We start from the raw sequence: 20,175 nt of genomic DNA, 5'->3' as shown, positions 1-20,175 counted from the left end.
AAACAACAAAACGGGAGGCTGAATAAAAATCAAGAACAAGCATTTGAGCCGTCTGACAGTAGCAAACCATCCCCTTACTGATTAGTCTTTGCCATTTAAATGATAATTTCACTTTAAGGCAAGCAGGACTGTTAATATAAGTAAAGCGGCTCTTTATAAAAGTGTCTGTGCTTTGGAAAAGCTTCTCCTTCGCAGCAGAATGAGCACCTAAAGTTCAAGCTATTTACATATAACAAGGGTCACTACACGCTGGGAAGCAGCAGCAGCTACTTTTACCCAACAGTTTCTCAACAGTATCTCTAACACTACTTGCAAGAAACATAGTAGCAACATAAAATGAAGCATCTGATTGGTGTGTCCCTGGAGGCAAAAGGAGTACCTGCCATGCAGAAGAAAACACCAGCACACATTTCTAAAACTATTCCTGTCTTAAATGTATTGGTACGGGAATTGCAGCCCTACTCAAGCTGGAGCAATGCTGTATATTCTGATAAAAAGAGTTAAAGGAAAGAGAAGCAATACTTGCTCATAAACGAAGGGTCCGTTGTCATCCCCCCTTCCAAAATAAAGTTCTCATCCCCCTGCTAAGGATCCCCCACCTCTTCTGTAACTTCATTATTCTCCATACAGTTCCTCAAACTGTTCTTTAACAAAGACGACGGACAGCACTACTGTCCAAAACCACTGCTCAGTAGTTTCCTCTGGCTCCAGCGTGCTAGGTCTGCACTCCCAGACAGACAGTTTCTGCAACTGTTCCCAGGGCTTCGAAATGCAAAGCAAGGATGGACATGCATTTCTGATGCGAGCCGATTACTTCTTCCTCCGATTCTCTGGTCACATACTATAGCCTCAGTCCACCTAGATGCTAGGCGCTCATCCATTATGTTTTACACACTTCCCATCTTATCTTTGGACTCAAGACTTCTAACTCTGATGTATTCAGATGGAAATAAAGGCAATAAAGGCAAAGACAAAAGATCACTAACATTTTTGAACAGCAAAGAGAAATAAAGTGTTTTTGGAGAAAATTAATAATATTGGATAGGAAAATGGTACAGCAGAAAGCTTTACCCAGCATTTCAATAAAGTACTGGCAGAAACAGACCTATAACATTTTAATGTCTAAGAAGAGAGGCACATCTGGCTGCCATATTAAGTGGATCAACACCCTGAAAATTGCAGAAGACTAAACTCAATGCTAAAGCACAGATCTGACATTAGGCTGCCTCCAAACATTAAGTTTAAATAAATCAATCAAACCCTTTCAATACCTGAGGTCTCCCAAAAATAGCATTCTGAATACTCTAAAACCTGGAGCTTCAGGTTTTGAACTAATAAAGGAATCGTTCCTCCCAGCACACACCAAAAGCATTTTATTAGGGAAAGCTAAACCCTAAGGCACTGTAGAAAGTGAAGAATAATGTCATTCCTAACATAAAACAAGATAACTAAGAACAGAAGAGCTTTGAGCCATAATCCAGCATACGCTGCATGTCACATTCAATGGGTGATGACAACCTGCTCCAAGAGTTCTCCATGTAAAGAATGGTGGCTTCAGTAGACATTAGAAAAATTGCAAAAACAACCAGAATTAGTTTTCTGTTGAAACTTCCATTTCAGTTTCTAGAGACAAAGGTCCTCCTTGGAACTATTCAGGCACTTCTCCCTCAAGATTTTAAATACTTCCAAAGCAATGCTTTCATCTTTTACACACACAAAAATCTTAAAAACATAGAACATGTAACCCTTCTTTCTAAATAAAGAAGACGATCACCCCCACCGTCCCTTCCAGCCCCTGGCTGCTCATTCCCACTTCCTTTACCCTGCTTTGAACTAGCATAAGCATTTATGCAAGCACATAGTAAACCTGACCAGGGAACCAATTTGGCTGAAACCCGTTTTCCATTCTAGGTAGCTTTTTGCCATGCAGGACCACCTCTTTCAGCTGCAGTGCTCACAGAACTAAAGTATAAAATGGCAGATAGGACCATAACATTTTCCCACAGCAGGCAGTTGAATCAGGATGCTCGCAGGCAGGCTGAAATCACAACTAGAACAGCAGAAGTCCTGTAAGTTGAGACTAACTTGTCCTGCAAGAGCACCATGTAAGAGAAATTCTGATGACATTCACCCTGTGCAGATGCCAGGAGGAATCCTTCTTTTGAGAGATTTTGCAAAATATTAATGTGCTGCATAAGTTGGCCCTCTTCACAGAGGGAATTTTTCTTTCAATGTTTATCCCTCACCTTCATTAGAATTTTTTTTGATGACAAAATAAAGCCTTTTAATAACTGTAAAATATAGCATTATGTTCATACAGGAGAGCAGCATATAATCCTTTCATGAGGGTCAGCTGAGACCTCACAAACGTGAAGGAAAAATTCTCTAACAAGTACCACTTTTGCCTCCTCCCGTCCCCCTTTAATTAAAGTACTTCCCTATATACAGTGTTCATCTTTTTTGGTGCCCATGGAATTCCCACTGTAACGAGACAGCTTGTTTTACACAGGGAATCTTGTCAACAGCCATCATGCAATTTTCAGTATGTTCACAGATCATGTTACAATTATTTACATAACTTAGATGCACAAAATGAAGTTTCTATATCCTCATACGACATTAATTTTCTTCTCCAATTAAAGATTTAGCTCTAAAGTAGGGTTTCACCATTAGCCAACTCAGACACCTCCCCCCCAAAAAAAACCCATAGAAATTAGCACTTAAGTTCAGACCAGCTGTCCAGTCACAGAGAGTTGCCAACACGAAAAGCTCTTAATAATCAGATTCATTTCCTGATTGGTGATAAAAGATCAGAGGGCTAAAATACACTACTCCAATAAAGATATTTGCTCAGGTATCGAATGATTATGCCAGAAAGATGGCATTGCTAGAACTGGCAATGCTAACCTTCCGCCTTGTCCTGATTGGTTATAATTAATTAATCCAGAAATGCATATGAGCAGTTCACATTATTTCAACATGCACCACTTTGTGCATCTGTCAATAGATTTTTTTTTTTTAAACAAGCAACCATTTATTCATAAAGGACATTCAGAGAAAGGTAAATTACTACCTTGTGAGAAAGGAGAAGATTATGAGCCTCATTCACTACTGGAAAGACATTCAATGCCTTGGATAGAAGAGAGTGCAGAGTAGCTAAGCACAGATAATCAAGATTCAAAGAGGAAAGTATAAAACTCCAATATTCTCCCTTCTTTTCTATTCACCGAAAAAAAGAACACTAATCCACCACTAAATGCAGAATCAAGAAATTTGATTCCCTCTTCCCGCCCTCTCTCCTCCCTTCCCCCCAACTCCAAAAGCAGAATCTGCATAGAAGGACTTCCCGTACTGAGTGTAGCACCTGTGTAATTACAAATTACAACTGTGCTAACCACTGTACTAAATAGAGATGCTTGCCACTTAATTAGACCCTTTCTTAGAGAGGAAATGCATATACATTCCCACTATCTCCTCTTTTTAATTGGTCTCAGGCATTGCAGGAAGCTAGTCCCCAAGATTTGTCAGTCAGCCAGCCCACAGATGTTTCAGAAAGAAAACCAGGTCATCATTAACAGGTTCACTTCTTTGGCTCTAGGCGACAGGTCAGCAGATCAGTGTCTGCTGTCTGCAGTTGGCAGGCTCCACTAAGTGAAAATGGCCCTTAAGCATTGGCCTGAATTCCTGTCAAATCTGCACTTCTCTTTACTGGCCTGGACAGGGAGCACACAAAACAACTATACCAGCTTAATGCGATACCATCACTGAAGCTAAGTAAATTTACCCTTGCAAACTGAAGGACAACTGCAGGTAGTCTCCAAACCCACATTCTATTAAACTCGAGTCCTTCCAGATTTGTCTTATACTGTAAGCATCAGAGGACTAAGACCTGCCTTCCAGTCTAACTCTATTAGATGTAGCTCAAGAAAGCTTGGACCATGGCTGGAGCTGCTGAGCAACGCAGAAGAGTCTGAGCACACTGCTTCCCCTTTTGATGTGTCAGCCTCACCTCCAATTTCCATACTGTATCCCACAACCTTTCAGGAAAAGACAGTTGATCGCTTCATCGCTTGCCTGCCATTGCTTGGGCATGGAAAAAAAGAAAATGATTTTGAAGAGCAACACAAAAAAATCCTTTGTCCTTAGGTTCCACACACATGCACCCCAAGCCGACAATTTGCGACAGCAAATGGCGCCCAAAAAAGGTACGACCTATAAGGCTATACCTCTGAGACTACTTAAACAGAAGGTCATTACCAATATATTTGATCCCCTTCCTATCCCCGATTATACTCCAACATTAAAAATCTTCAGTGATGTAGAGGAATTCTGCTGTATATATGCAGATCTTGGAGCCCAGCAGGTGAAAATGTGAAAAATTCTTGGAGTCCATACTTCTAAACTTTTTACTTATTTTTTTATTTTTTTAAAGGAGCACACATCACACAGCACATTACTATCTTCTCTTAAAAAAATATGCTTGGACTAAAACCCTCTGAAGCTCTGTTGCTTGTGGCCCACCTCAGTCAGCCTTCGAAAAATCTGTATAAGTTTTCAACATAACTTCAACCTTTCAAAGCTTGCAATATTCTGCCACTACAGATAAATACAAAGAAAATTTAGCATTAACTCCTGCCAGTTGCTATCAGTAACTATTAGTATCTCATTTAAAACCTGCCTGATCTTTAAAACATACCTGAAGCATACCTTTTGGCAACATCCAGCACTCCAGGGTATACCTGCTTAAGGAGAGCACCACCATCTGGCTGACTCAGAAGATGACAAACACAGTATTAGCCACAGAAAAGAAGCAACAAAAAAAGGCTTTTTTAGATGAAAAGCTTATGGAACAAGAACCCCTATTTTGTATTTGAGTATCTTCTACATGCTGCAGAAGGGGAAGAAAATCAGATCAATAACAATGCTGCTCTCAAATATGTAATTGTAGGGCTTGGGTTGGGGAGAGAAGAACCAGGCTTTCAAGAACCCCTTGTAAAAGAGAATGAATGAAGAATGGGTGATGCAAATATGAAGTTTACAGAGCTGGTTGGAAGAAAAGAAAAAAAAAAATCACTGTATTCTATGTCATTAGAGAATTATGCAAATCATCTTCATACTGCATTACTACCATAAGCAGAAAGAAACCCTACTGGACAAGGAGGCACAGCAACTGCACGCATGCAGCATTAAACAGATCTTAAAAGATCTGACAGTAGCAATGAACAATTTTCATTAGACTGGATGACTCTTCCTAAGGTGCTCAGCTGATGGTTTTTACAGCAGGCTGAGCCTGCCGGACTAGAGCGCAAACCAGTTTTCTCTGGCAGCAGGAGAAAGGATGCCATCTCGTGGATGGTTTTGCACATCGTCACCAAAATGAACGACCTGCCTCTTGTCACACACCTAGACATCCCACAACCCTTCAGAAACATTTTTCTGTTAAAATATATGTTGCAAATGGTAGGCAAGAAACTCCCTGGAAGCCATCCCTGAACTAACAGCACAACTCTGAGAAAACAATCAAGTCCGAAAAGTCCGTTTGTCTGGTTCTTGACTGAAGATGGTCAACAAATCAATTACAGAAGTACCCTATTTCGTAGAAATACAAACTACATCAGTACATCCTGAAGACAGAGAGTACAAGGAGCTCGTTTCCTCAGCACAACTCTTTCCTATTAAAAAGCCCTACAATAGCCACACAAGAACATCCTTCTGAGAATAAACACAAAAGTAAGACTTACTACTCCCAAAATGAGAATTTCAAAAATTTAGTGCGTTTTTTTTCCCTTTCTGCAGTTGAAACCAAATCCTACTGCAGGGACTATCAAGTCAAAATTACAGATGACAAACAAAAATAGCTACCAGCATAATACTAACAGATACAAGGAGCTCCAAAACACACAAGAGCTCCAACTAGCCAAAATTACCTCCAAAATAAAACATAGAGCCAACTGCACCAGAAAACAGGCAGCAGGAAGATCAAGATATTGAGACGACATCACCAAATGTAAAACAGATCAGGTATATTGATGATATGTCTACATGGACCATACATAACTATGGTGTGTATTGTTTTATTATCAGGATATCATGCAAGTGTATCATACAGCATTTGTATAAGGCAGGCAAAATTCCAAGGGCAGACTCTGGAAAGAACACTGCACAACAGCACCAGAAACACACCAACGTGCACTAGAGGTTAAAAAGAGAAAAGTTGTCTTTGTTTTCTGAGTTTATGGGAGCAAGATGAAGAAAAAAACAGGAGTTTAAATGGAAGAAACTGAGCCGCTAACTGGTTGGTAAGTAAGAGAGTACAAAACCAGCAAACATAACAGTTTACTCAAAGATTGATCCTAACGACCATTCCCCCCCACCCCCACCCAAGGTGCAGCATTATAAAACATTTAGCTCTTTTTAAGTTTCCAAAAAGAGTCCAGTACTATAATATTAACACTCCTAAAAGCTGCACCCTCCTTTCCCACTGTTTTTACATAAAATTACACTCAAAATTACACTCAAAAGCCTGATCATAAGCCAACCTGACAAAAAGCCTGCTGGGACCAGGCAATCAGTGAACTGAAGTCATTGAGAGCAGACAGAAGAAACCCTGTGGAAGTGCTGGAGGAAATGAAAACCATCCTCTCTTAAAAATCCACAGCCTGTGTGCTCTTACCCTACATTCTGTGTCCCAGTGAAGAAAGTAATAAGAAAAGATGTGAAGTCAAATGCATTCCCTTTTTCCTTGCTTATCTAGTTATTAGCAAACAGCACACTGCTCTGGTTCTTTGGGGCAACCATCCAACTTGTTCCTATTTTCTTCTACTCTGAGATGGGCAATTAACTCCCCTCAAGCTGTCACCAATGGCATGCTCCAGGAACCCGACTGGGACAATGATCTCCCTTTATACTCATCTTCTACAGATTCCTGACTAAAAATGAACATGCTGTAAGAAGTCTGAGCAGAGAAAGGAAAAAAAAAAAGGGGGGGGGGGGGAGGAGGGATCACCCAGTTCCATTTGGTACAATTGCAGGCAAAAGGTGATTTTTCCTCAAGAGCAATTCCCTTTTCTGCATGAGAAGACACTATTAATAGCACTAAACAATATGGCCCAATCAAAAACCTAACACTTTACAGCGAATATTCCGATTTTAAATGAAGGAGTTATTAGACTTCAACAGGCAGAGTCACTTGGTTCCATTTCTCTCCCACTGTGAAATTACCTCATTAAACCTTTAACAGTTTGAGGTAAGTAAAAAGCTTTTATTCCACCATCTGATGGGACAAGTTTTGTGAAAAGGATTCCTACTATTTTTGTCCATTCCCTGACACAGGAGATTTAGCACAACTCTAAGTTCATCTAAATGCATGTGCCCTGAGCAGAAGAAGGAGCCTCAAGCATGCCATCTACTTGCATGCCTCTAGAAACAAGTTTATCCTTATTAAACAGAAAACACTGAAAAAATTAAGGGGCTTTCCCCTCTTGAAGGCAAATGTCTTGTACATGAAGCAACAACATGCCCAAACCAGAAGCACGTATCCAAACACTCCTGTCTCCAAAAAATCCCAGTAGTGTGCAGACATAACTCCTCTTCTGGTTTTGGGCATAAGTCATCAAAGGAATAAAGAAACAACTGGAAAAATGGGTTCTGCAGTTTGTGGCTTGCAGCTTAGGCCTTGATCCAACATTAAAGGTGATCTGTACAATGATGTTCACAGCAAGGCAGCTCTTTACAGTGAAGCATCTCTCCTTCTGGCATAATCAGTGTAGATATTTAAAGAAAATAAACCACTGCTGAAATGTGTGACACATAAAAGCATCCTACCTATACAGAACCTTCTGCAGTAGAACAAAAATGATTAGGAGGAGATACACCACTTCCAGCCCTTCATTACACCATGTACATACCAGAGACCTTAAAAAAATATCTGGTTCAATGCTCCAGATGTCAAAGAGTTGTTATGTAGCAGTGCACAAAGGCTAGTTGGTTTTACACTTTTCCCCCCCCCCCCTTCCTCTTTATCAGGAACTGAGAAGTTTATTCCATTCCTACCATTAGATAAAATAAAGACCAGCTGTTAATTCAGTTAACTGCTTTGGAGGGAAAAAAAGGCAAAACAACATGATCTGGCAGTTAATTTCAACACCAGATTTCGAAGAAATTGCACTTACAATAAGTTATCACAAGTAACATATGTTCTTTTCTCTGGACACATCCTAAAATTCTCAATGCTTACTGATTATACTAGCAGAATCTCTACCTAAACATGAATGTAACTATACACAAGAATTTTAAAGAATTCAAAACCGAACCCAACCCTCAGAGACATTGGTCAAGCTGACTTGGTGAAAAGCATTTATCAGTCCCCAAAGATACTTTATAGTAGTATGTATATTTGGTTCTCTTTATTTATAATAAAAAGTACTGGAAGAGCTTCCATAGGAAGATGGGATAACAAGAAGAGCATGACCAACAAGCTTCAGGTATCAGGATGACAAAGAGGAAAAGAGAGCAGTGTAAAAGTTAATTCCTCAGCTCTGAGCACATACCTGATATTTAAGCCAGTGCTCTGGTCCAGTTTCTCCCAGCTTTTTAATTTTCCCAGAAGTTTCTAAGGTGGAGATCAAAAGAAGAGTTAGAGACAAAGTACTGTTCCAACAGCTCCTTTCCCGCATAGTTTTATTCTCTATTCAAACTTAGCATCTTTCCTTTTTCCCCTGTGGATTTCATTATCTTCTTATCTAGCACTTCTGTGTTGTCATCCTCGAGCTCTCACAAACAGGTATTTTCCCAGTCACTATAGCTCTATGACATACAGAACCCACTTCAGTGCTATGTATTATCCAGCCCTGTGAGCTGCCACCACTGTACTAGACCTTGGCAGACTAGACTTTTGGGGGTGGGGGGGGAATTGTATTTCCAACACAAGTTCTATAGCAGCTCAAGTGCCCACTTGCCCTCTTCCAGTTGTTCCTACAGCTTCTCTACTTTCAGTCAATACCAAATCAAATTATCCAAAACTGATCAGCCATCATTACAGTTCTATAAACAAGAAAACAAGCAAGTGTATGCATTTAGGTTAATCTCTTGAAAACTCAGTGCACACTTGCTACAGGGTGGGATGGAAGAAAGACAATTATATTCATTAACAGACCACATTCTGACCCTGCTAGCTTAAGCAGCAATCCAAGTACATATCCCAAGTTCTTACCATATACCTGTTCAGCAACATGTCTGGGAAGAGCTTAATATTAAAAAAAAAAAACACCACATTTCTAGCAGAAGCAATGTAAAAGAGACAGCAAGGAGATGACGGCACAATGATGCGATTGTTCACTATAGAAAATTTTCATTTCAGCTGAACAGTAGATATCTGCTTGTATTTTTATCCTCCATTGCCATAACTCCCCTCACGTTGACATTTAAGTTTAGGAAACACCTGGTTCAAACCCCTTAATTATAGTAAATAGCTCAACTAAAACGAAACAGAAACAGGCTAAAAGACAGGACAAGCAAAAAAGCAAACCCCTGTGTACTCAAATGTTCCTAGCTCCTCACCTCATTCTCCAGTTCCAGGGTCACTAGCTGTGCTTGCACTTTCTCATAGCGTTCCAGCTTCCTTTGCAGACCTTCCACCTCCTCTTTAAGCAATCCGTTGTTTTCTTTCATTTCCCTGGAGTGAAAAGTAAGGCAACCATTAAGGAGCCATGCAATTCAATTCCCTCACACAAACCAAGCTTCCAGATACACACACAATTACTAAAGAAGCATAAGACATTGAACAAACATTACAACATTCAGCTCACTCACCTCTATAACTTTCATTTCAAAACCACTGCTATAAAAAAATGCAGCTTTGCTGAACTGCATTTTTCCCACTGTAAGTGCTGTCCTGATCACATCCAGACTGTTTTGTATCTGCTTTACTGACTGGCAAAACAGCATGATGGGTAGCAAAAGACTCCCAACTCCGATTTTCAGTTAGGCTGAAAGCAGGGTTGGAACACAGCAAGTAGTAGACAGTCAAGGGGTTTTGTACCCTGTGATGATTGAGCAAGTATGGAGACTGCTTCTAATTTACTTTAGCAGAGGTGTGTGAGGGTGAAACAAAGCTGTTTAAGAAAAATATGATCTCTAATCTGTTGATATCATGTTTCTGGGCATAAAAATGAGCGTAAGAAAAAACTCCAAGATAAACAAGCTAAAATGATAATGAAGCACCCACAAGAACAAAATCAAGAGATTATTTAATTTTAGGGTAAGAAAAAGCTGGCAAGATCAGATACTCGTATAACTTAGGCTACTTTTTAAAAGATGCACCTAAAGATGAAAATTCAGTTCCCTATTCTAAAAAAAGAACAAAAAAATCTTTAAACCAAATTATTTCACATTACGTAGGAACTGGATGTTTCAAATTAATTGCTACTTCAGAAACCCAGAAAGTCTGCTCTACAGGCGTCTATATCAGAATGCTTTATAAATTCAAACAAAAGACTTTCCAAGCATTATGCTGGTACAACAGAGCTTTAAAGTAGTGGTAACAATAACTAAGCAATAACCATCATTACAGAAATGTTCAGCTGTCTTCTCTCTACAGGCATTTCTTTCACAAACCTGTATAGAAAGAGTTCATCACTATCTTTAAACACTGAATCTTCTCTAATAAATAGATATCACCCTCCAAAATGATCAATACTCATTCTATGAAGCTCTCACTGTGATCAGGAAGATGACACAGATCTTCAAATCCTATTATCTAGTAACCATCACAACACTGCTCAATTCAGATGCAGTATTTATACAAGATATTTAAATTTCTTTCTGAAGTTTCCCATATGGGAGTGCAGTATCACATGCCACACTACAAACCATGTAAGCCAGATGCAGGGATCTGAAAGTCCTTATAGTGCAACTGTAGAAGGTACAGAAGAGCACAAGTCAGCCCTCTCAACAACTGGACCCTCCTTTCACCTGAAATAGGCATTTTCCTCACGGAGCTGGCGCAATTCCCGCTCCATTTTTGGGAAGCGGGCTAGTTCTGCCTTCATGTTCTTGACAATTAAAGCGTCATGTTCCTGCTGCGAAAACTTCTGTTCCAGATCCTGGAAAACAAGAGATGACAAGAGAACTACTACGATTAACTCAGAACTCATAAGAACAACCTCTCTGTTGTACTTTAACTCAGATCAATGACTCAAACAAAGTTGGAAGGGACCTCAGGAGGTCATGTGGTCCAGTCCACTCAAAGCAGGGATAACAAACACTTGTTACACTTGTAATGGTTGGACAGGTCTCTTCTCCAGACCCTTCTGTTTACTCTTACTTTGGGGAGGAGGGGGGGAAGGGGAGAGGAGAAGCTCTGCTAATCATTAGAAGGATCTTCTTTTAAATCAAATCAAATCTCTGATTTTCCTGTCCTCTGTCCCTCCATCAATAAACTGTACATATGTGAGAAAGGGCACTCACATGGCCTTGAAGAATTAGGAATGAGAAGAAACACAACCATGTCTTTTAGCATTACGGTAAACTTTATTTTTTTTCCACAAAAAGATAATAAAATTTCTTTAGAGTTCTACGGCAGTCAAACTACTGCAATAGTCTCGTTTCCCCACCTTTCCTTCCCGTGGCTCTGACTAATGCAGGAATGCAGGGAAGCTACCTTTCAGTGCAGCTTTACGTTACGGCAACCACAGGCAACGCCACTATCATCATCTGCTCAAAGCAAAGTATCTCTCCACATCTGTCTCTCCCAAAAAGATAAGCAGCAAATGAGAAAGATACATTTCCACCAACCTACATGTTAATTTGAAAGGACAGAAAGCATCTCTACACTCACATTTAAGTCAGTGGTTTTGAAAGCTTTACAAGTAGTTGCACTTTATAGAGGAGCTAACTGCAACTCCAGAGGAAGTATTTTCCAAGAAGTAGAAACATAACTGTAGCTGCTACGTTCATCCTCCACCATTTAAAAAAAGATTGCTCTAGAATACTAATGTACTGGGCTCTGGCATGAGATCAAACAGAGCATTCATCCAGAATACTGCATAAGGCTTTAAATCAGTTCTCTATAGAGAAAGGTAGATTTTTTTCCCAACCTATTGATACAACAAAGATGAAGAGTGTCACGTAAAGCCTAATTATGGGTAGCCTTGTCCATCCGATTGGATTTAGCCAACTTCAGCTCTCCCTGGCCACCAAGCCAGATTCTTACATAACAAATTAATCTTCTATTTCTAAAATAGCCACTTTTTTTTAAACACTGTTCTGCTCTTCTATGGAAGAGATTAAAAACTAAAGCTCTGCACAGGCCCCAGAGTTACTTACCTTAATCTTCTGTTCATATTCTGCCAGCAGGGATTGGCTTGCTTGCAGCGTCTGGATTTGCTGACTAGCCTCTTGCCATTTTCTATTAGATGTAGACACAAGAGACATTTAGCACACAGGAATCACGCACTAGGAACAAGCCACATGCAGAAGTACAAACACTGTCAAACACTGCAAATAAAGTATGTTGCAGTATTACAGAAGATTGCCTCAGACTCAGTTTCACACTCATTCCATCTTCCTCTAATTCAGAGGCAGAAAATCCCATTTTTATTAAGATGTACTTTCAGAAACATTCAAAAAACAAAAACAAAAACCCAAGCCACCTTCACTCTGAAACGAAATATACACCTCCAATAAATTAACCTATCTCAAACCAGAGCAATAAACGCTGTGTTCGAAATTTAAGATGAAGAGTTGAATATAGTAAGCAAGGAAGAATACACTCACTGTATCTTTCAACTACCCCAACTATGATTTATGGCTTGATATTTTTGTACTGTTCAGTCTATAAAATTCAGATAAGCCTTTCCCACCCACCTGCCTTCTGTTAACTCTCCAGCATAAGATATCATTGAGAGATTTTAAGCTTAAGTATTTTTTTTTCCTCAAGGTAAAATTAAATTGCTCCTCAGAGTTACTTTCGAACAACCGTTATAACCTGCACATCCAGATCAAAGAACACCTTTGAAAAGCAGAAATCAAATCCTGTTGAAAGTTTTCTGAGTGACAGCAGCTGCAAAAGACTGAAGTTTTGTTCGCCCTTTTTTCCCCCTGCAGTCATTCATCCTCTGCTTACTTGTGTTGAACATCCAGCTGTTCCATCAGCTCCTGCTTCTGAGAGTCTTGGCTTGTCATCTGCATTTCTTGATTCATTATATTCCATTGCAGCTCAGATATTTTCCCTTTTAATACAGTGATTGTCTGAATTAGCAAAAAGAAAAAAAAAAAAAAAAAACACATAAGCCAGTGAGTCTCCAAGCTGGACATTATGGACAGTGATGCATTGATATCAAATCCAAATGAAGGGCACAACACCAAATCCAGAAATAATCCTGCAATCTTGCAAGCCTTCACACCTGCAAAGTCACCTCAAAAGGCAAGAGAAAAATCTTTTAGATGTTTTCATCTGCCAGGCAAATTGTCATTTCCATTACCCAATAAGTGGGTGACCTCAAACTGGTTTAAAAAAAAAAAAACAAAAAACAAAAAAACAAAAAAAAAACCACCACACACACGCAGAGCTTTAAAGCTAGATACACAAGGATATATATTAAAGAGTAAAAGTATCCCACAACCATACTGGCTAAGATTTTTTCTAGGTTACAAAACTGAAAATGCCTGGGTCTTCCTCAGCCAAACAACATAAGCGTTGTCTTCCTTAAAAATACAAACCAGTGATCTTTTTAATTTAGTTCTAAATGTCTAAAAAAATCTAAAGACTAAGTCATAGGTTTGGTTCAACAGATATTACTCAACTCCATTTACCATATTTTGAATATTTTGAGATCTTTAGCTTTTATATCTATAATTACATATATATATATATATATATATATAAGGTGCTTTCTAGATAGACACACACATAGGATTCTTATCCTGATACTGATGTATATGGAAATAAAAAAAAACATAAATAGAACTGCTGCAAGCATTTCACATGTGTTTAGTTTCTCTCAAGTTCCATCACTGTCCTCTTATTTCTATCACTGAAAACTGATATGTTAAATATGTTTACCTGCTTTATCACATAGTTACACTACATTTCCAGTGATACCTAAGCAGGAGGAAGGCTTAAGGACTTAGTAGCTATTGACCCACAGCCGGTGCAGGAGATCAAATTCAACAGAAGAGGTTACAAATACACTAGCTTAACTTAGTTACAATAGTATCTGAAAAGTTTGAGGGCTGGGAGGTGGTCTGTTCATCCAGAAAAACTGAATTTATTATCCAAGCATTCATTATGCAAAGGAACATCTAGGCATTTAAGACAGTTTTGGAAGACATGCCTTGTATATAACTTTAGTCTCATCCACATTACAGTTCCCCCTACTTCCTTGACCATTTTCACATCTTCTTAGCTTACCATTTCTCCCATCATTTTCCCCATTCTTTACTCAATGCCACATAGCCTGACTTCTAAACCTAGATCCTGTCTCTTGCCTTGCACTTCTCTCTCCTCCTCCATATCAACTTCTCCAAGCAATCTCTTCTCTCTGTTAATTAACACAGCAACCTCTTCTGATCTGTTCACTTGTGTCTGGACTTGTTTAAGCTCTAAATTTCAACAGTAAAGACACACATCATCAGGGTTTATTCATCTCCAGATGATGAACACAGTGATTCCAATTTCCGTAAAAAAGGTGATTTTCAATTCACGAGATCCTCAAAGTCACCTGAAGCTATGAATGGATTACAAAATTACTCTTTTCTTACTTCATTAGCCTCAGCCAATTTGCTCTCCTTCTCTTGCAGCTTCTTGCTCATTGTCTCCATGCTCTTTTTATAGGATTTGTTCATCTCTATTTGTTCTTTCAGTTTATTTTCAGCTTCCATTTCCCTTTCCTGATACTGCTTTATGCGTGTGAGCAGCTCCTGGTTACGGTCAGCCTCTCGCTTGGAAAGGAAAAAAAAAAAATGCAAAGAGACATAAGAAAAAAAGTAGCACAACAGTGAGGCCCTTTTCCTTCCCTTGCCTGCACTCCTCCTTGCTGCAATCACAGAAGCATCATCATGACACGCTGTCACTTAGACCATAGCTTTTTAACCCTCACACTAGCAACGTGCAAAATCTCACTGGCAGCAACTCAGTGCCAAGAGAATTACCCAGGGCAACAGAGCTAAAAAAAAAAAATCAGCAGAGTCTGAGTCTCTTAGAGTGAGGCATTAATATTAGAATATAGACATGGATTCACAGACTCCACTGCATACTTTACAGCAGATCAAATAAGAAAACACTTAGTGCTCCAATTTAAAACTGACCTCTGCATAGTAAATTTACTTTCAGAATCTCAGACCTCAATACTTGGGTTAAGACAAATTTCCCTTTGCAATTTCTGGAATTTGTACAAGCCTATTTAATAGAAAAGGAACCAAGTTTAAACACAGCAGTATCAATGAATACAACAAAGCCAGCACCATATGGGGTCAGGCTTTCCAGCCACATTTGCTCTATTTTTTGCTCTCTGACAACCTTTCATACACCATTTCAGTTTATTCCTTCCACAAACTGATTAGCACTTATTGAAAAATGCGTAGTAAATTGCTTTGCTAATCAAAGCAAATCGAGACATGGATTTACATAGTAAGCAAGGATTATGCAAAGCAATGTTAGGTTCCTAAAACCTTGATCCACATGACTCATAAAACACAGAATCTGAGCAGGGTAATTACCACGGTGCTGGATTAGTGCTGCTCCCTTTTGTATCAGTATTTCAAGGGTTTTGTGACTGACTCAGCTAGATTCTGGTTTGAACTCTTCTTGGCTTAATCCCAAGATCACCTGACTTCAGATGGAACAAGGAATTTAGTCACTGACTCGCTATTTCACAACTATACACTAAATCTGTCTCCCAGCACCCTTTAGAAAATACATTTTGCTGTATTTTTCATTATTTTTAAAAAGATTTATTTAAATAAAGTCAGCTGTGTATAAAACCTTTATCATGCTACAAAACTCACAGCTCTACTGCTTATTTCAGTAACATAGTTAAATGAATATATATGGGCATAAAACCAGAAAGCAATAAAAGTTATTAGTCCCTGAGAGGGGTTCACTGTCTTATCAATGCAGGCTCTCTTGTGTGACAGCACATGGCTGGCACTGCTGTTATTCCAATTAATTACAGTCACACAAACTGAATGTTTGCAGTTGTGCCAGCAGAAGTTTAAATCCATGTGGGTGAAAAAGGTTTAAATACTTCTGGGAGAAACAAGTAACAGCCCCTTTTGTTACTGCTACTCATGACAACTTCAGTGCTAAACTAACAGAATCTAGTGATCAGATCAGACAGTCTATCAGCCAAACAAGTTGATGTCGACCAGAGCCAGTGTGAACATTAGCACCAAGTAATGCAATGCACTATGAGAAGAACAGTAGAGCAAAACAGTTGATGCTGGGAACTTGACACCCACACAGTATGTATTTCAGAAGTATTTACTACAAATTAGCTCAAGTGTTGCCCTGAACATCCACTAACAGTTGGAGAACACTAGGCTTGCTCCCGGAGCACATTTTTCAGTTTCGTTTCATCCAGAAGCCTAGTATACACAGTCTGAGACACGGCACAATGCAAACCCAAAGCACAGCATATGATCAAGACCATATCCCTGATCCAAACTACAACACCAATGTAGATGCACTACATACGTTCTGATCAAGGCCTATGATATCAAACCATCAGCAGCTGTCCTACTTACCTCATAGTTTCTGGCATTAGTATTAGCTGCCTTCTCTAGCTCAATACGAGCTCTTTTGTGGCTAAGCTCCATCTGCATCTTCTCTCTTTCCACCTGCAGGAGCTGAGATTTGGAATGGATCTGCCCAGCTTGTTCTTCCAACTGGCCAGTTCATATGTGAAGAGGGATATTACACATCATTAACAGCACAGCAGTAACACAGTTATCTCCCACCCTGTACCATCCAGCTGACACTTACATAGTATTTCACAAAATTACACCTCATTTGTGTCTTCTCACATGAGCTGCAGATTGGGAAGCTAAGGCCAAGAGTTCAACAACGTGCTCAGAAACCCATATCCAATCAATGTTAGTTGGAAACAAGTGAATTTTAAGTTCTTCACTGAGAATTTCTCATCCAACCTCTAGAGGCTCCCTATCTGACAAAAATATACTTCTCTAGCTAAAAGCTTAATTACAAATTCCCTAAGCCTTATAAACATAACAGCAACTAGCCGAGAAGCAGAGATCATTTTCCCCACAAAATTTAACTGTTGAGCAAAACAGCATGTTTTTCTACAACCTGCTACAACACAAATTTATATGACTGACTGCTTCATATAAAATTAATTTTAAAGCACAGATAATATTAATAGAACTCCTCATTTCTAAGCAATATACATTCACCATACATCTAGTGAAGGCTCTGTAACCAAAGATGTACTACAGGCAGAAAACACAATTTTTTTTTTTAAGCAATCCAAACGCAAAGGAGATTTACATAAAAAAGACAACAAGCTTATTTTAGAGATTTAAATAGAAATTATATGAAGATATAGAATGCAGACACTTTATTTCAGTCTAATATAGAGTCCTTACAATCCAAGACGTCATTCTACTACATGTAGTAAGAACACAAAGCAAAACAAAATCAGAAAGGTAACCTACAGGGAAGACCCACAACAATATATACATTTGAACAGAAGAGAACAAGGAAGCAAAACTGCCTAGCACATTGAAGCCACAGCACAAGTGGAAGTCTCCTATATGTGTCAAGGCAAAGAAACTTTACAGAAGAAGGTGAAAAATGGTAACAAGATAACTTACTGGAAAGATATCTGTTAAGCTCTTTGGTTCAGCAGATTGAAAGCAACCTGTGATTTAATTTTCCAAGCTGGTATACAGATATAACCAGGGGAAGAAATTCAAAGGACTTTCCTTAGATTTTCACAAGACAAATGCATACAAGGCTAACACTTTTAAAAAAAATTTAAAGATCCCAGAATGCTCACCCAAAGCCAACTTTTCCATTACTGAGCATACATGAATAGCAACTTTAGGAAGAATAGTCAGGTCTTAATGAAATCAATCTCGAGGTATAGAATCAGAAGGAGTTCACGTTCATACCCAAGTGATGCCGCAGCCATGAGCAAGCGGCGCACACCTCACCTGCACCCTCTGCTGGTACTGCATCTGCAAGGAGCTTTGAGACGATCCTGGCGTAGCCAGCCCAGACATCCCCTCCACACGCTGTGCAATAAAGTTGTTGAGGGATCTCAGGGTGGAGAAGACAGTGGTATTATTTTCCAAGTCCTCCATGGCTCTGTAAATACACAGAAAGTTATCAGCAAAATATTCAGAGCAACCTACTGTCTACTGGGTGCTCTACTAAAAAAAAATGATACACTGCCCTAGGTAACATTGAATGCATGATCTTCCTATTTACAGCATACAAAACCCAGTCTTTAATTACTGCTGGAATCAATGTGAACCAGCAAACACTATCCAACTGAGGCTGAAGACAAGAGACCTCTCTCCTCTTAGCTCTCCACCAGAAATCATGCATTTATTTAAATACACTTTCCCCTGAATCTCAGCCCATAAAGATACCAATAAGTAGTGTTATAAGTTATCAAGACTGAATTCTCCCTTCCTGTATAATCAGAATAAAGTTGGGGTACAAGTTAATGTTGTGCCAGAGGAGATCACAGCACATACCACCAATGAGCTAGACCCTTGCTACTCTTCCTCGACAGGCTCGCTTTAAGGGCCGGGGTAGGGAGAGACCTAAACCCGTACTAGCAGCAATCTCTGCCATGTACACAGCTGTGACCCTGATTCTGGTTTCCAAAAGTCGCTTTAGAACCTAACTTTCAACAACGGTACTTCCCAAGTTCACAGCTCACTTTTATAAGTGAGATTATGGCTTCACGCACAGACTTTTGCGATTCTTCCTTCAAAGTGGTATCAAAAGGCCAAAGCTGTATCAAGCTTGGAGCTCGAGGACGCCTGCAAACTCCTCTCAGGAGACTTCAGGAGCCTCACACGACCCCGCCAAGGATTTACGCCTCGCGCAGCCCCCTAATAACTAGGAACCCCAAGTCACAGCACCGGCACAGGGCGCAGAGCCAGTGCAACGCCAGGCTCGCCGTGACCAGAGCGACGCGGTGGTTGCGCTTCACACCACCACGGAGAGCAGCACACCAGCGACAGAGCAGCCGACAACCGAACGACGACGTTTATTTGACGTAAGTACTTCAGACACAGGTAAACCCGAAAGGTGCCCACAGACAGCCGGGTCCCAGCAAGCCCGCTCGGGGAACGGGCAGATCCCGAGGGATAAATAAACACGGAAATAAAATAAAAAGGAAAACGAACTCGCTCGGCTTCTGGCCCAGGCCCCGCGGGGAGCCCCGGCGGCTGCCGGGGGGCGGCGGAGGGGGGCGGCCCGGCGCGGCCGCGGCCCCGTGGGGAGCGGCCGGGGGCCGAGCGGGGGAAGGGCACCGCCTCGCGCGGGCTGGGGGCGGGAGGGGAGCTGCGGGCCGGGCCGGGGGGGGAGGGGAGCTGCGGGCCGGGCCGGACTCACCCGCCGCAGCCGGCGGCGCGCGCCGCGGCTTGGATCTCCCTCCTCGCCCCGCCGCCGAGATCTCACGGGAACTCGCGCCCAGCTCCCGCGAGAAGAGCGCCCGCCGCCGCCGTAATGCCGCGAGTACGCGCGCCGCCTACCGTAATGTTCGGCTGGGGTGCCCCAGCACGCCTCCTCCCCCTCCCCCCACCCGCGTCCAGCGCTCGCTCCGCCCGCGGCTCCCCAAAATGCTGCCCCGTCCCTCTGCCCTTGGCCCGTCACCTGCCTTTCTCCAAGCCCGTGTGCCCACCGGTGTTGTGGAGTGAAAAAAGCAAAATCCTGGAAAAGATAAATGAGGGCGTTAACTCCGATCAGCTGCTGCAGCCCTTAGCAAACCCTGCAGCAAACTCAGCTGTGCTGGATGTGTTTCCTAGATCGCCGTTATTCACTTCTAAAGCATCTGTAAAACGGAGATCTAATGCAAACTGAGGGAGAACTGGAAAAGCTCGTCCCATGGGGCTATTGTGATCGTAAGTTTAAGAATCAACCTCATTTTATGGTAGGGAGCGGGAAAAAAAAAAAAAAAGACATACACCAGTGAAAAGCCA

At 40.7% G+C, this 20,175-nt stretch overlaps 1 protein-coding gene across 2 annotated transcripts in view; it reads right to left on the bottom strand.

Annotated features, from left to right (window-relative positions):
• MAD1L1 (mitotic arrest deficient 1 like 1) overlaps positions 1–19,696 on the bottom strand; it is a 371,406-nt gene extending 351,710 nt beyond the window's left edge. For both annotated transcript variants that reach the window (XM_064520181.1, XM_064520179.1), the window contains exons 1-9: positions 19,589–19,696; positions 18,172–18,325; positions 16,744–16,884; positions 14,761–14,940; positions 13,124–13,248; positions 12,325–12,406; positions 10,972–11,102; positions 9,559–9,673; positions 8,550–8,611 (exon numbers count right to left, since the gene is read on the bottom strand). In XM_064520181.1, the coding sequence (XP_064376251.1) occupies positions 8,550–8,611; positions 9,559–9,673; positions 10,972–11,102; positions 12,325–12,406; positions 13,124–13,248; positions 14,761–14,940; positions 16,744–16,884; positions 18,172–18,321 (986 nt within the window). In that variant the 5' untranslated portion in view covers positions 18,322–18,325; positions 19,589–19,696. The remainder of the gene's footprint in view (positions 1–8,549; positions 8,612–9,558; positions 9,674–10,971; positions 11,103–12,324; positions 12,407–13,123; positions 13,249–14,760; positions 14,941–16,743; positions 16,885–18,171; positions 18,326–19,588) is intronic.
• Positions 19,697–20,175: the final 479 nt, after the last annotated feature.

Source organism: Dromaius novaehollandiae, chromosome 14 (assembly GCF_036370855.1).
Source record: "Dromaius novaehollandiae isolate bDroNov1 chromosome 14, bDroNov1.hap1, whole genome shotgun sequence".
Classification (NCBI taxonomy): Eukaryota; Metazoa; Chordata; class Aves; order Casuariiformes; family Dromaiidae; genus Dromaius; species Dromaius novaehollandiae.
This window is presented reverse-complemented; position numbering and strand designations above follow the sequence as displayed.